This window comes from Chionomys nivalis, chromosome 6 (assembly GCF_950005125.1).
Source record: "Chionomys nivalis chromosome 6, mChiNiv1.1, whole genome shotgun sequence".
NCBI lineage: Eukaryota > Metazoa > Chordata > Mammalia > Rodentia > Cricetidae > Chionomys > Chionomys nivalis.
Window position 1 is genome coordinate 101,138,940 of NC_080091.1, and position 15,671 is coordinate 101,154,610.

General features: G+C 44.7%; 1 protein-coding gene across 17 annotated transcripts in view; it reads left to right on the plus strand.

Moving 5' to 3' along the window:
* The first annotated feature begins 567 nt into the window (after positions 1-567).
* Znf644 (zinc finger protein 644) overlaps positions 568-15,671 on the plus strand; it is a 71,341-nt gene continuing 56,237 nt past the window's right edge. For 5 of the 17 annotated variants that reach the window (XM_057771983.1, XM_057771998.1, XM_057772000.1 and 2 more), the window contains exon 1: positions 845-1,152. In XM_057771983.1, coding sequence (XP_057627966.1) covers positions 1,055-1,152 — 98 coding nt within the window. In that variant the 5' untranslated portion in view covers positions 845-1,054. The other 12 variants (XM_057771995.1, XM_057772002.1, XM_057771987.1 and 9 more) reach the window with 11 other exon arrangements.

Genomic DNA, 15,671 nt, shown 5'->3' on the forward strand with positions numbered 1-15,671 from the left:
CAGAAGCCTATGGCTGAATGCTTGTTAAAAGGGAGATTTGGAAGACCCTCTGGGGAATCTATTGATTATTTGAAGAGGTAACCAGCATATCAGATGTTTCTTTGTGTGACTCCAATTTGAACAATCCAGGCATGCTCCACAAGGCAGAAACTATCTCCGCAGCTTCCAAGTCGCCCCAATCCTCGGCTTCTTTTAGGGTGTTTTGACTGGGTAAAGTTGAGTTGCTACACCTGATGCCTGCCCACCAGGCATCTTCCGAGTGGCGCCGTTTAAAACCTCTCCTTGCCAGGGCTTCACGGTCAGAGCTGGCATATGTTGCTTTCTTTAGCTGGTTCCTTCCTTCAATAGATAAGAAGAGAAACGGAATCTTGGCCAACTAGTGATTGTAGAAGCCAAAGACGGGCCTGTTCCACCTTAAAGGGCCCAGGCATGCCTAGTCCTTGGGTCTTGCAGAGTTTGGTCGCCACCATATTTGGAGCATGCCTACTTTGGGGCGGGAACCTCCTTGGGAGTGATTAGGTCACCGCTGGGGGAGGTGACCTTGTTTGGTTTCTTTGGCACCCGAGAACAGCGGTGCACTGTTCCTGCCGCCCCCCACCCTCCCCTACCCCGCAGCCCCGACCGCCCGGGTGCTCCTCGCCGGCCTCCCCCGGCGGCCCGCGGCCAGGCAGAGGCGGGAAAGCCGCGCGCCTGCGCCGTGGGAACCGAGGCCGGAGGCGAAAAGCGGGGAGCGGAGGGGGGCCGTTGGAGCCGAGTAGCAGCGTACAGAGCAGCGTGTGACGCGGGGACGCCGCGCGCTCCCAACGTCGCCCCGGTTTGACGCACACGGCACCAAACTGTGAGTTTCGGGGGGTCTTCTCTGGTCGGGTTCAGCCGAGCCCCCCCTCCCCCCCTCCCGGCCGGGTGTCGGGCGTCCGGGCTCAGGCGGTGGCGGGACCGAGGGTGGCGGAAGAAGTTGTGGGGGGACCCGGCCCGCGGCGCTCGGGCCCGGGGAGCTACGCCCTAGGCTGGCTCCCAACCATCCAAAAGGACGCGTTTTGCCGCACAGGCTAAGATGGCGGCGGCGGCCGAGGAGGCGGAGTTGCTGCTGCACAAGGAGCCCGGGCCGCGGGGTCCGGGAGGCGGCGGCCGCGGGGGGCCGCGGAACCTTAGGTGAGCGGCGGCGGCCGCCGCGGGGCGGGATTCGGCGGCGGGCGGGCGGGCGGGGGGGTCCTTTCCGCTCGGGCGGCGGAGGATCCGGTGGCGGACACAAAGGGGCTGAGCCGGGCTCTAGACTTGGGGGGTTTTGTTTAGTCACATGCAGCGGAGCAGCCAGTGAGCGGTAGGGGGAAGGGGGCCGAGATCGGTGAGGCCCCGTGGGGGGAGCCTGGCGGTCGCCATTGTAATGCCCCGAGTAACGGGGGCGGGCCAAGAGCGCCTCAGCCGGAGCTAGCTGGGTGCGGGGCTAATGCGTCCGGGGCCGTGGAGCTCCGGCTCTGGCGTTAACTGTCCACACCCCTCCCCTGACTTTGGGACCTGACCACATAGCCCTCCCCTCCTTCCCACTGGTCCGCAACATCTTGTGCTGCTAAGTGCCTGGGAAGTAACTCCAAGAGGTAAAAAAAAAAAAAAAAATCACTCGAAGTGTTTGGGTTGCCAGGAGATGATTGGTGGGTATCCAGCTAAAGCTTTTTGCCTCTCCAGGTCTGATTCCCTGGCCTTTGTGTCCCTGGGAGCTTAATCTGTGCCCGAGGAAAGCAGGTGTGCTCCATCCACCTCTCCCGAGAACATGAAGATGAGTTGTCTCAGACCCTTCCCCGGGATTGGAAACTTAGGTGGTTTCTTGTCTCGAGACTGCCACAGACGACTCTCGTGTCGGGATCCGTCCATGGTTTAGCGACATTAGTGGAAAAGTTTTCTTCAACTGTTGAAGTAATACTGACTTAAATATAGTTTTTATAAAACTTTTATAGTAGATTTCAAATTTTATGTGATAAACTCAATGAGGGGATACTTACAGCTGGGGGTCCCCGAAATGATGGTCTTGTTCTGTGTACAAGTTAATTTCCATTACACCGTCTTCTGTACGGGCAAGTACTGATGGATGCCAAGCTTACTACATGAGGGTGGGGGGGGGGATGTACTGGATTTGTCTTAAACGTGTCGTCGGTAGTTTAGTTAGTTTTTGGAAAGCATTTCAGAACATAAACAACGAAAGTTCCCCAGAGCAAGGAAACTTGCATCAGTACCGTGTGTCCGTGCCCAGGGAATTTATATCAGTTATACTGTATTTCGGGTAGGCTTGGTAAGAAAGAAGCTGAGCTGCTATAATGAAGTTATAACTCAGCGTAGACATTTAGATTAGTGAAACATGGGTGCCTGACTGGTACTAATGCAGTGGTTTGTATATTACTGCTAAAAAGTATGGCTATAAGTTTTTTACGTCATGCATTGTGTTGGAAGAAATGATGTGAATCTCAAAAGAGCTGGTGCCTCGTGTTTGCCGTTAATGTAATTACCTGAAGGAATGTTCAAACACATTTAGATCATTTAAATCTTAACTTTTCAACATTACTTAAAACTTTGGTTTTTCCTTGTTTCTTTGCAGTTATGTATTTTCCCTCCCTTAGTTTCTTTCTCATAGAGAGCAGCTAACATCAGCTGTATTCCTGGATCAGACAGTTTTACCAGAGGAGGAACTGTAAGAGAGCTGCCACCCTTTCTCATCCTCTTAGCAGTGTATTGAGTATGAGTGTGTGGTGTAAGAAGATGGTCTTCAACTCCTATCCTAGTCCTCGTTGTTAGCCACTGCTAGTGGTTCTAAAAACAAAGGGTATTACTGGGGAGGCCTGGTTAAGTAGTGCCATTAGTGAGATCACCTGTGACAATAAATGTACTGTTAAGTAATTTTGGAGCAGTGTTGCCAAAGTCAAAATATATGACTTTTTTCAAAGCAGACTTGACCCAGAAATGTAAAAATTATAAAACAAAACAAAAAACCAAAACCGTATGCTTGATAAATCTTGGAAAGTTGGAGATAACTGCCATTATTGCTAGAAATCGCTAAGAAATGAAATAGGGGCAGGAAACCATCCTAGTGCCCTGCATTTTGTTAAGTTGTTTGGTTGGGAAACAGCCTCTTAGGCTGCTATTCAGACCAGCTACTGCTAGCACAGGTCTGGGGATGCAACAAGTGCTGCAGCCGTCCGAGTTTGTCAGCTGCGCAGAAACAGTTGAAATTGGCAGAAGCCTCTTAGGGGTCATATCAAGTGCTTTTTAAATGACCCTTTCCCCCTTAGAGCGTTGAACGGCTGGTTGGTAGTTTTCAGCACTGAGTAGATGTAATCACACTTAGTCTTGTGGTAATTAGGGTTCCCGCACGGTGAGCTGTAATTATAAAGTGAGTGTCACTTGCACATCTTGAATGCTTTCCAGGTTTTTTGGTTTCTTCAAGTTCTAGGAGAGCGTTGGAGTTAAAGACTAATGGGTAGCAGAAGGAGTGAAGGAAAGCAGAGAAAATGGTGGTGTGTCTGCCATGCCAAAGGCTCTGCTGGCTGTGCAGATCAGTGCTTTGGACTGTTGTTACTCTGGGAGGACCAGTGCTCTAGTCTGACACACGAGGACGCGGCCGTAGTACGTGTAGAAATCGGCTTGTCGAGTTGTCGGTCCGAATCTGCAGAGCACAGAGTTTTAGCAGTCCTTATAGAAAATTAAAAAGAAAAATTTAAATTGGTGTCTTTGTAAAATCAAACATTGGAGTGAATGGTGGATGTCGTAATTTGGATATTCATAGGTCTTCATGTTTTTCTGCGTTTGTCTGGTGTAGAGATGTGTTTGGTACATGGGAAATTGTGAACATTGAACAGTTTATGAGGTGTTGTCCTGAAAGTGCTGTTTGTGATTAGGGCTAAGTAGAAGGAGATAGCTTCTTTTAATAGCGCCACTTCGGCCTTTCAGTTTGGGGTTTAAATAACTGCTTCCAGCAGTAGCTCAGCCTCCTGGTGGGCTGCAGTGTCTCCTCCCCTCTCCCAGACAGAGGGTGGAACTCCACCATGTTCAGTTGAGTCTTCCATTAGGAACAAGTCCACGTGAAAGGGTGTTTTCTTGTCTTTTAAGGTCTCAATTTCTCTGCTCCTTAGATTTTTCTCAGCCCTCCAAAGCTGACCTGTGGGGTTGCTTCTTGCTTGAACTTAACCTGACTCTTGCGTGATTATGGGGTTGTATGCATCTGTGTTTCTTAATTGAAGATCTCCAAGATTAGAGACTTGCCAGGCTTGGAAGCCACACTTGAAGTCCTCTTGTTGCTGTAGCTGAGGAAGGATGGTGAAGTTGAGGCCACCTGAGTTACAGATACAGTAAGACCCTCAGCCCCTCCACCCTCCAAAATCCTCCAGTTGAGAGGTGTTAACAAGAAAAACAGCACTCTGGTGAGGTGACCGCTGCTCTCTCCAGGAGGAGGAATGCGGAGATTTCAAGAGGAAAAAGAAGGATGTAGCTGAGGTTGGGGAGGGAGGCTGGATGAGTTTGTCTTGAGAAATCACCTTTGTGCTAATCTTTGACTCCTGTCAGTAGGGAATCATTTAGGATTCTCGGGTCGGTGGCTTTGTGAATAACAGTGCAGATAAGTGATTTATTCCATGAAACTCAGTTCTCTTCGTGCAGGCTGTGGTAGAACCGAAGTTGATTGGAATGGTGCATACAGGTTTTATGTATTATGTGTGTCTCAGCACATACATATACATAATGTGCAGTGATAGGGAGACCAAGGTGGGTGAATTTTACAATTAAAGTACCGTTTGCCAAACATGGCGTCCTCTATTCTTTTTTTTTTTTTTTTACATTTTTGTGGGCTTTTTGTTTTTTGTTTTTCTTGTCTCTCCCTCTTGCATTAGCTGTCCTGGAACTCGTTGTGTATACCAGACTGGTCTAGAACTCACAGAGATCCATCTGCCTCCCAAGTGCTGGGATTAAAGGCCTACAATACCAGTCCTGGCTCAGTCGCTTTACTTTTTTAAAGGTTACTGTCTTAATCTTCTTCCAGAGTGTTTATTGCAAATGTGCACATTGATGCATTTTATCGGTTTCCTGTCCATGTTAGCTATAATTGGCACCTTTAGATCACCGTTCTCTGGAGAGGAGGAGGGCGATTCCGAATTTGTTTGCAAATGGTATGAAGGTAGAGGAAAGCCTTGCTGGAGTTGGACATGATTTCACTTGCTAATGCCGACAGGTAGAGAGTGTGCGGGTCAGCACGCATATGAACCACAGTGGAGGCAGGAAGGGGCAAAGCTGAGAAACGGGAGCTCTCAGGTGACACTGGTAATGTTTAGATTTAGCAGTGTGCACTGAGTGGATATAATAGCAGTGCCCTCTTAGAAGTCTAGAATTCACATCAAGTTAGCTCTCTGGACCGTTATTCTGAGCTAATGGTGCCCAATAAACAGTGGTTATTGTCATGGTTTAGTCTTCCGACAGTAAATCAGCTTTTCTCCTGTACTGGCTTTAGAATTGTTTCTGTAAGTGCCCCGTCTTAGGCTGTATCTAAAACTGAGAGTTAAAGAATGTTGGAGCAGGCACAAAAGTGTGCCATTCACTGAGCTCCATTGTTGTAACTGGAAGTTGGTGAGCAGATGTACTTGGGAGTAAGTGCTTTTCAGTGCTGATGGCCTGGTTCACTGTGGCCTTTGTGGCCATGTGACAGCAACCTTTAGAGGAGAGAAGGTGGATTGGTTCTGTGTGCTTGAGTGTAATATATGTATATCCTAGGTAACAGCGAGGGGAGCTAAGACAGATGGCTCAGTTGGTGCCTGCTGTGCAAGCGTGGGGACCCCAAATTAGACTGTCAGTATGTATGTAAAAGCAGCCGAGGCGTGAGCCCGCGGGTCAACCCCAGTCCTGGGCTGGTAAAGATTTATAACCCTGGAGCTCAGGTTCAGTGAGAGATGCTGACCTCTGGTTCCATATATGTGTGCAGATGCACCCCGTCTGATCCCAGGAATTGGGATCTTTTCATTGGGGTTTTTTAATTTTTCCACATGGAGCATTTCCTTTGCCTGTTTTCCTTTCGTCCTGTGTGCCCACATGCATGTGTTTGATGTAATGGTAACTTCCCCCTTGATATTCTGTTCTTTCCTCATCACAAACACAAATTCTTAAACAAAATTGTACAGGCTGGTGAAATTTTTATTTCACACAAGGAGGTATGTTGACATGAAATACTGTTTCATTTATGTTTAAGAGTTGTTTTTAGCAATATAAAAAGTAAGGGAAAGTCCCCATCGTTTTTTTTTTTTTTTTGAGACAGGGTCTCATGTTGGCTCCTCCTAATTCATTATATAGCTGAAGGTGATCTTGATCTTCCTGCCACCTCCCAAGGGCTGGGAATACAGACTTGCATCATCATTTCTGACTTGAGAAGCTACCCCTGATCCTAGTACTATAATATAGTTATAGTTAATATAAAGTCAAATTGTCTAGTGTGTGTTTTTGTAATGCTAATGAGCCGTATGTTCCCATTTTACATATAAGGTAGCACCTCAGAGTTAAAGCTTTATAGTGAACAGATCTGCGTTGAGCTCGGGTGCGTCTTGATCCTAGCTAGAGAGAAGTGACACAGAAGAATTGACTTGTCAGTCATTTCTAATGGTTGTGGAGGTCAGCGCTGCACAGCTGACATTTGGGTTGAGCTGCAAGGCTCAGTTTAAAATTGTAGCCACACTGAAAGAAGAAATAGATCAAAAATCTAAATATAGTTCAACTCAGTATATCCAAAATGCTATTTTAATGTGTGAATATAACTGAAGTGCTTACATTTGTTATCCATAACAAATCTGTAAAATCCCGTGCTACTGTAGACATAAAGCACACTTGAGTTCAGAGTAGACACAGTTACTGTATTGGACAGTGCACGTAGGGAACGTTCTTTTTAGGGTGCTGGAGAAAGTATTTAACTAGAGAATGCTTGAGAAAAAGGAATGCGTGAGAAGAATATTCCTTTAAAAATTGATGGAAATTGAAGCAGCTATACATTGAACCCAACTGATAGATTGGAATTGTGGGTTGGGTTGAGAGAGGTAGAAACACAGACTAATAACTATATGGTGGAGTGTGTGTGCATAATCTGTTAGTACTTTATGAACAATGAACTGATATTTAGGAAAATTAATACTATACATACTAAGAAAAATGCTGGGAAAATACTGAAGTTTTGTGGACCTTCTGAGATTTCCCATGTTGGGATATTATTGTTTGATTTGCAGTATATGGTGATTGGTCAAGAAGACTGGAAACTGAGGAATGGATTTTAGATTTAGCGAATAGTGACTTGTTTTTAAATGTTTTATTTAGGCAAAGCTTAAACACATGGAAATACCACAAGTCTATCCAGTGCCAAATAATGTACACAGGTCCTTTTCGCTAGAATCTAGATCATGAAAATGAACATTTTTGGGGCTGAGGAGGAGACACGATGGTTAAGAGCACTTGCTGCTCTTCCAGAGGACCTGCACTCAGTTCCCAGCACCCACACTAGGAGGTTCACAACTGCCTGTAACTCAGGTGCCCTCCTCTGGACTCTGGGCACTGCACTCACATGTGCTTGTGCATACACTGAACACACACAAATACAGTCTTTAAGCCCCCACCCCAGTTTCAGCACCGCTCTATGGGCAGGCAGATCTCTGGGTTCAAGGCTGACTGAGCTACACAATGGAACCCCGTCTTTCAAGAAGTAATGCAGAGCAGTTTCTGCACTGAAAAAGGTGCTTTGTAGTGATTCCCTGTCAGATGTATCAGCGCTGGGTTAGTTTTGTTTCTGGACTTGGTGATGGCATACATGTTCTTTCCAGGGTGGGAGGAGCGAGTGAGCCTGTTTCTGCCCTTGCATGAGTTTGGAGGAGTCAGATGGGATGGGAGTTGATGTGGTGATTTGTGCCCAGACTGGAGAGCAGCTCTTCGGTTTTTACTGATAGCAGCTGTGTAGTGGTTCGTGTTAGGATCTGGAAGCTTTAGAATATAGAGATTTGAATGACTCCACAGAGAACAACTGTCTGCTTTCAGTATAGTATTCTTTTTTTTTAATATTTATTTATTATGTATACACTATTCAGTCTGTGTGTATGCCTGCAGGCCAGAAGAGGGCACCAGACCTTATTACAGATGGTTGTGAGCCACCATGTGGTTGCTGGGAATTGAACTCGGGACCTTTGGAAGAGCAGGCAATGCTCTTAACCTCTGAGCCATCTTTCCAGCCCCCCAGTATAGTATTCTTATGCATATGGCCAAGAAGTATGGGATTGTCCCCTTACACAGATGCCTTTTGGAGACTTAATAGTAGCTTCTAGATTAATGTTCAGGTTTTTCAGGCTGCTTAACGAGGTATTTGAGGATGTCGTACTGTAATTGTGGAGGTAGTAATAAATTATACTTGTTTTTACAGTTCAGCATCCACTTAATCTTTAAGTTAAAAGATTCAGGCATTTGTTAACCTATGAGTAACTAGAGTGTTACCTTACTGGAAGATTCTAAATGGTTAAAACCTATAGGGGAGGTTTTACCAACTGAGAATTGTGATGGGAATGCTGGCTGGCACTTGGGAGAGTTGAAGGTCAGCTTCTGGCTACAAGGTTAATGAGGTCAGCCTGGGCTGTGTGAGAGCCTGCCTCAACCCTTCTCCCCGCCCCTCATCTGCACAGAAAGAAGAAACGGAGAAATGTATTTGCTGATCATGATTTTTACTTAGAATATTTGAATTTTTCTCCTTCTGTTGGAACCAGTAATTTCATCACTGTTAGGCGTTACTGCTAAGCAGTGGAAGCCTTTTTGTATAATGTTAAATCAGAGAGTTTCTTTTTCCGTGAAACCTAAGGACTTAGAGTTGTAAAGGTGTATAGTAAAGAAATAATGTAGCTTACACTTTATTATATCTAGTTTTGAAGAATGGATATGTTTTGCATGTTCTGTAAAAATTGCCATGAAAAGATTTTATTAACATTTAGATAATGAATGTGTTTGAGCTAATAAATAAAAATTTGTATTCCATGTGAAAAATATTGTTTTTTGTTTTAAATAAGTGTTTAATATGGGATATGCTGTCTTGAGATAGCAGTTGTATCTGCAGGATTGTCTTAGGTCAGTAGGACAGGTGAAGTGCACAATTTGGCAGATTAGTTATTGAAAAAAGACTTAAATGTTAAGACTTTAAAAAAAAACTGGATTTAGGAATTCACAAAGTAATAGAATATTATTTAAGTTTTTGGAATTCACTTCTTTGTAAATTTGGACATGTTTATGGTGCTGAGTTTGATAACTGAATTTGCTTTCGTTTTTAGAAACATTTTGTTGTTTGATTGCATGCATCACTTTTTATGTCTTTTTTTAACCTTTTGAAACTTTATATTTAAAAAATATCACAAACAAATGTTTTCACTGCAGTATGTGGGGTGTTGCATTTTCCAGTCTGGCCACTGTTTTAGAGCTCCAGTGTGTCACACCATGAACTGTGCGTGGGTCTGAGCAGCCGACCTTGACAGGCAGGCAGGAGACTCAACAACATAATGAAGACAGCAGGCCGGCTAAAGGCAGAGCACACCTGTAAACATGGTAGAGCTGAAAATGCAGTGTCAGTAGAAGTGGTGCAGTTTACAGGTGACATCTGCTACCACGTGGTTTTGAATCTGGAGTGATACAGTAAGTTATTTTACGTGTGTGTATTATATATATATTTTTTTTACATCAAGTGGAATTTGCAGTCTAGCTTATACTTTTCAAAAATTTAAGCAGGGTGGAAGTCCAGGCTAAAGGTAATTTTTCTCTAGAGTAAATCCAACAACTTCTTTCAATAACTAATTGTTAAAAACCTTGAAGTAATTAACAAAACGAGAAGACAATGCACACCACAGTTGCTCTTCACCTGCTTTACCTGGGCTGGTTGTACGGTTGGCTCAGTGTCTCAGCATCTGTAGGATCGCTCCAAAGAGCCGGTGACTTGGAGGCCACTGGAGTGCACACTGGGCTGGTCAGGGAGCTGCTCCGTAAAAACAGTGGTTACCTATATTTTGAAGAAATGCTTTAGATAGATATAAATAGACTTATCAGGGAGAAATTGATGTTAAAAGAAAATCACACTGGTGGGAATTATAGGATGCAAGCGTTATCCTTGATTAGTCAATTTTAAAATAAAGGAAGCACAAATAAACTTAAGATCGTAGCGTGAACTGGAAGGATCTGAAGTTTGCCTTGGAAATTTGAAGTAAAAGTTTCACTGATCATTGATTCGCCAGAATTCCATGAAAAAGGTAGGAAAAAATGTAGCTAAGGTGCGCTTGGGGCAGTGACTGACCTGAGTCAGGCAGAGCTTGTCTGCTTGGTGGGGGACAGTATGACACACTCGCAGAGATATGCCTGCCTCTGCTTCCCAAGGGCTGGCCTTAAAGGGGGCTGCGCTACATCCAGAAAGAGAAACTGATGACATGGAGTATTGAGACCGCTGCCCATGTTGTACAGAGCCCAATAGAAAGAGCACATGGTGCTGAGAAATGACTGGTGGGTGTACAAGTGTGGGCACTTAGTCTGGTAAGAGTAAGGTGGGGTGGGGATGTGGAGGGGACAGGTTGGTCTTTGGAGGTCCTTCACGGGCCAGCGTAAGTCTAGCTGAGTTGGCCAGCTCCAGGACATCTCCAGCCTCCAGTGAGGCACACCTGTGAATAAACACGCGGGCACATGCACTCACATACACCACACACAGTGGAACGATGTTACTGTTTCCTGCTATCCAACAATTTAGTTGGTAAAGTTTACATGCGAGTTACAGATCTTATGACACATGAGTCTTTTTCCATGAGAAACTTGGTGATTTGAGTTATTGTTAAGTTTGTTGTAAGAACATTGGCGGTCAGCCAGACCTGCATAGTGATTTCCAGAAGAGTCAAGGCCACGGAGAGCCCTTTCTCAAAATCCAAAACAAAAACCACTGAAACCCAAGAAAGTTATGCTGTGATGGAATGGATGGATGCTGAATGACATATTTGAGTTCAGTGGAAGGCAATGCTGAATTGGAATGAAAACAGTACATATTAGTCATAGTGTAAGAGCTGATAGAAAACCAGGCAGTAATTAAAGTTAATTATCTGTACTGTGGGTTTCTGTTATTAAATAGGTACTTGTTTTAAAAACTTGGGATACTTATAGACACTCCCCTGAACTAGGGAAGAAAGCAGGTCCTGGTTGGCAGGCAGGAGCTCAGCCTTCGAGAGAGAGTTTGTGCTCAACATGAGGGGGATACACCTAAAGACTCAATTCCCTGGCTTTCATGTTTTTATAGTTTATATGATTTATCTTTACTAGAATGTCTAAGGCCCCTTAATTGGATGTAATTGTGTTTGGTGACACCTGGAAGTATGTAATGTGTAGGCCATTCTTGAAGTGGAATTGGGAAAAACATGAAAATTACAGCAGAAATAAAATTTAAATATTTCCTGCTTTTTAGAGAATTAAACAACATTTGGGGCATATGGAATTTTACGGTTTTAAGTTAGTGTGAAATTTACGTTTTAGCCATTCTGACAGTTAATATTAGCTCGCAGCCCAGAGTTTTTGGAAAGTTGGGAGAACAGTTACATTTGACTCTTATCTTGGTTACTGATCATCCCTCAAATCAGCTAAAGCGAAAAAATGTTTCCTTTGCTGTCAAGTAGGGCCTGGGAGTTGATGTAGATAGGATGGTGAGAAGCGGAGACCACAGAAAGGACTCCTGTAGTGTGGGGTGCTGTCCCTGGCCATGGGTAATGAAGTGGCTGCCTGCAGGGACAGAGACACCAGAGCCCTGAGCTGATTGCTGTAAAGGTTCCCGTCTAGCCGTCCACACAGGAGAGCTGGAAGGTGGAGAAGTGTGTGATGCCCTTAGGGTAGCAGTGCCATAGAGTTAGAAACCCTAGACACGCCTGGTAGGGAATTTTCGGGCTGCCTTCAGCTTGCCTTGCTTTCCAAACCTGACTTTGACTTGCTAGTTTTCCTTTGGATTGTAGTTACCTGGAAACTTACTCAGTATTGATTTCTGCTCATCTTCATTAAACATTTGCGGGATTTTGTTTTGCTCTTTGGGTTTACTCTATAAAAACCAGGCCGGCCTGGCTGCAAACTCAGAGATCCACTCACCCCCGAAGCTGGAATTGAAGGCTGCTCCACTCTGCCTGGCCTTGGTGTGTTTTTAGACAGTGATAACAAATGATGAAAACAAAAAATGTAAAAAAAAAAAAAACACTAAAGTGAATGATACTTGTGTGCCAAAACAATTGAGGAAAGGATTGTTTCATTAAAAAGCTCGGTGCACTAAACACAACGTTAGGCTTAAATTTGTGTGACTGACAAATAGCTTTGAGATGCAAACAACTTCCTCAAGAAGCTGGTAACACTAGCCTTGGATCTTAATTCACCTTGTAGAATTTTATAAATCAAGTCAAACACCAACTAAAGACTGGTTAGAGTTGAATGGCAGTGCTTTATGTAATAGGTTATTCCTAATATTTCCAATAGAGTACTTATTTTCTCAAATTGCTGTGATTCTTTTTATTAAAATATGTTTTTATAAGTATATTGGAGGCCGGAGAGATGACTCATGGGTTAAGAGCACATATTGATCTTGCATATAAATCCTTTTTAAAAGGTTATATATTGGCCTCAAAAGGGGTTTTAATCTTACACAAGAAAAATCCTCTAGGTCATGTTCAGCTATAGTGTGCAGTAAAACTTGATGTTAGGTCATAGAAACCAGAGTAGCCACTGAGACTTCACTGCTGTGCTTTGCTCAGACTTGGAGCAGAAAAAGGAAAGATGATCAACTTTTATGTGAGCATGGTGGGCTAAACAGCCGCCTGCTGTCAGCATCCCTCTGGGACTTCAGAGGAGCAGGAGAGTGGCCATGAGGTAAAAAGCCTGGCAACAAGCAGCGACTACTCACCCAGTGAGGGGCCTGCGCCTGGTCCTGAGTTGGTGGCTGCAGGTCCCTTTGAAAGAAACTTGTAAAAACCTGTAAAGCAAGCAGCATTTGGGATCTTTTACCTTCAGTTTTCTTTTCTTACACTGAACTGGAAGATCTGTGTAGATGAGAATAACTAGGCAGAGCTCAGGGTAAGGGTACGGACCTAAACTCAGGGAGGATAACTGCATGTTGAACTAGAAACCAACACCAGCCTGTTTTCTCCTCAGTTCTGTCAGGATCCTATTCCCAGAAGCAAGATTGGAAAATTCATCCCTTTACAGCAAGCTGGTGTGAGAAAGGAAAAACAAAAGCTCAGTTGATAACAGAAGACCCAGGTAAACGACTCAGATTGGTTTATTATAGTGGCACCTGCCCACAGACAATTCCTACTTGACTTTAAATACCTGATTCTAGGTCTGAGGACCCCCAGATGCTGAGAATAACAGAAACTGCTGGAGGAGGAAGGAGCGGTGCTGCAGGAAAGGCTATCGGGGCCTTTGAAATCTGCAGAGAACAAGGGAGAGCTTAGGAGTTAGAATAGAAGTCATAGGGTGGCAAGTCCAGAGCCCTGAACATTTAATAGAAAAGTTAGTTCAGAGTCTTAATAGAAAGTTGGGTGGTCAGGGATGTAACGTAGAGAAAATCGAATCAGATCATGTGTGGAGGCTCAGCACAGGAAAGATAGTTACAGACTAGAGAATGAATGGAAGAAGTTAGTGGTTGAACCCCAGTTGAATTTTACGTAAGAAGGGAAGCCTGGCAGAGGTGCACACCTGCGGAGTGCACACCTGTGCTTTAGTGTGACTGAAGCAGGATTGCCAATTTGAGACTTGCCTGGGCTAGCTCAAGTTCAGCCTGGGTGGTGTAGCAAGACAATGTCTCAGAAATTGAAAAGGGGGAAGGGGAGGATGGAGGGGTCAGGAGCTGGACTGTAGCTTGATGATAGAGCACTTGCCTAGCATGCCCGAGGCTCTGGGTTCAATCCCCAGGAAAACACACGTACCACTTACAGAATGCTTAACGTAGTGTTTGGAAACGTCCATGTTGCAGTTCTAGACACCAGGAATAAGGGAAGGTGATCAGTGTTGATAAAAAGGATTATGAATCAACATTGGAAATAATTGACGGCGAGATGATGCTTTCACAGTTCTGAAGGAAAACTGTTGTTGTGTGTGACTTGTTTTCACTCCAGCACCTTGTCACGTGTGCGAGCAGCCGTAAAGTCCCAGAACTGCTTAGAGTCTCCTTCAGGTGCTTTAGGGAGTTCCTGAAAGGCGTGTGCTGCACAAAAGACGCTGGCGTAAACTCCAGAGACTGTAGAGGCAGAACCAAGAATGCAAGGGTTTGGAGAGTAACCAATTGAATTTGGGGCAGGAGGTGGTCATCAGGTAAAACCAAAAGCCGTAATGCTTCCAACCAGAACTTAAATTATTTCAAGTCTTATTTTTAAGTGTGTGTGTGTGTGCGTGTGTGTGTGACCTTTGATGCTTCTAGAGCTGGAATTAGAGATGCTTATGAGTCACACAGTATAGATGTTGGGAGTTGAACTTGGGTTTTCTGGAAGAGCAGCAATTGTTCCTATCTGCTGAGCCTCTGTCAAGCCTCTGGAACCAGAAGTTTTTCAGATTTCAGAAGGTTATGTTTGTTTGCTTGTTTGTTTTGAATATTTAAGTGGAATTTACCAACAGCATCAGACGCCCCCAAAGTTTTGGATTTAGAGGTTCTAGATTTCAGAGTGTTGGACTAGGGCTGTTTGTAGAAGCTTTGTGACCTGTATTTGTAGGGTAGTTGAAGTTCTTTAATGGCTGTGTGCTCTGGGATGGTGGGTCTCATGCTGGAAGAGTTAGGAAGTATGAGGAGTGACGCTAACTCCTTTCTGGAAGGTCTGCTAAGATTCTCATATCTTGAGTCAGTTTGGGCAGTTGTTAGCAGGAAAGTCTCACGAATGTGATGTCATCCTTGTAGAAGGGTCATGTGAATGTAAGCGTTTGCCCTGGCAGGATGGCCCAGACGTGGACAACTGGATCCACAGAAAGCCTGAGAAAGCTTGGGAAAGAATAAGAGTACAGCATGTTTTCTTGGTAGCAGCAATTTCTTGGGTCTGCTCTGCTTGCTAGAGGCAAGCAAGCGCTCTCATCTAAGAGAGGCTTCCTGACTCAGCTTTAGCTGCAAAAAAACCCCTGCAGCTCTTAAGAGGTCCTGCCACGAAACACTTAAATGGTGTTGATAAAAGCCGACTGAATGCTTATTTGTTTTCAGCAGTAGCAGGAAAAAAGCTGAGTTGTTTAAAAATTCCGGCTTTCTGGGCCATCCTGCCAGGGCAAACTCTGACTATTTGAGGCAGGAGGGCTGGCTACAGAGAGAGGACTTGAGTGTTGTCTGTGAACATACTGTTGCAGCTTGCTTGCTGGCAGGGACCTTGAAACACCGTAGACTTGTGGCAATAAACGTGGCTACAGCCGGTTGTGGTGGCTGCAGGCAGCCTGGAGCTGGGTGGCAGGAACGCAGCCCGCAGCTCCTACTACAGGTCTCTATCTCTTACAAAGAGAAGTTCCCTGATGAGGGGTTGAGGACTACCCTTACCTGTAGGTATAAGGACAAATATTTAGAAAGTAGTTAGTATTATAGTGCCTAATAAATTAGTGGTTATAGATTGTCTTCCATAACTGTGAGGGTGATTAGCTAGGTTTCCAACACTACAAAGCATAATTCCCCT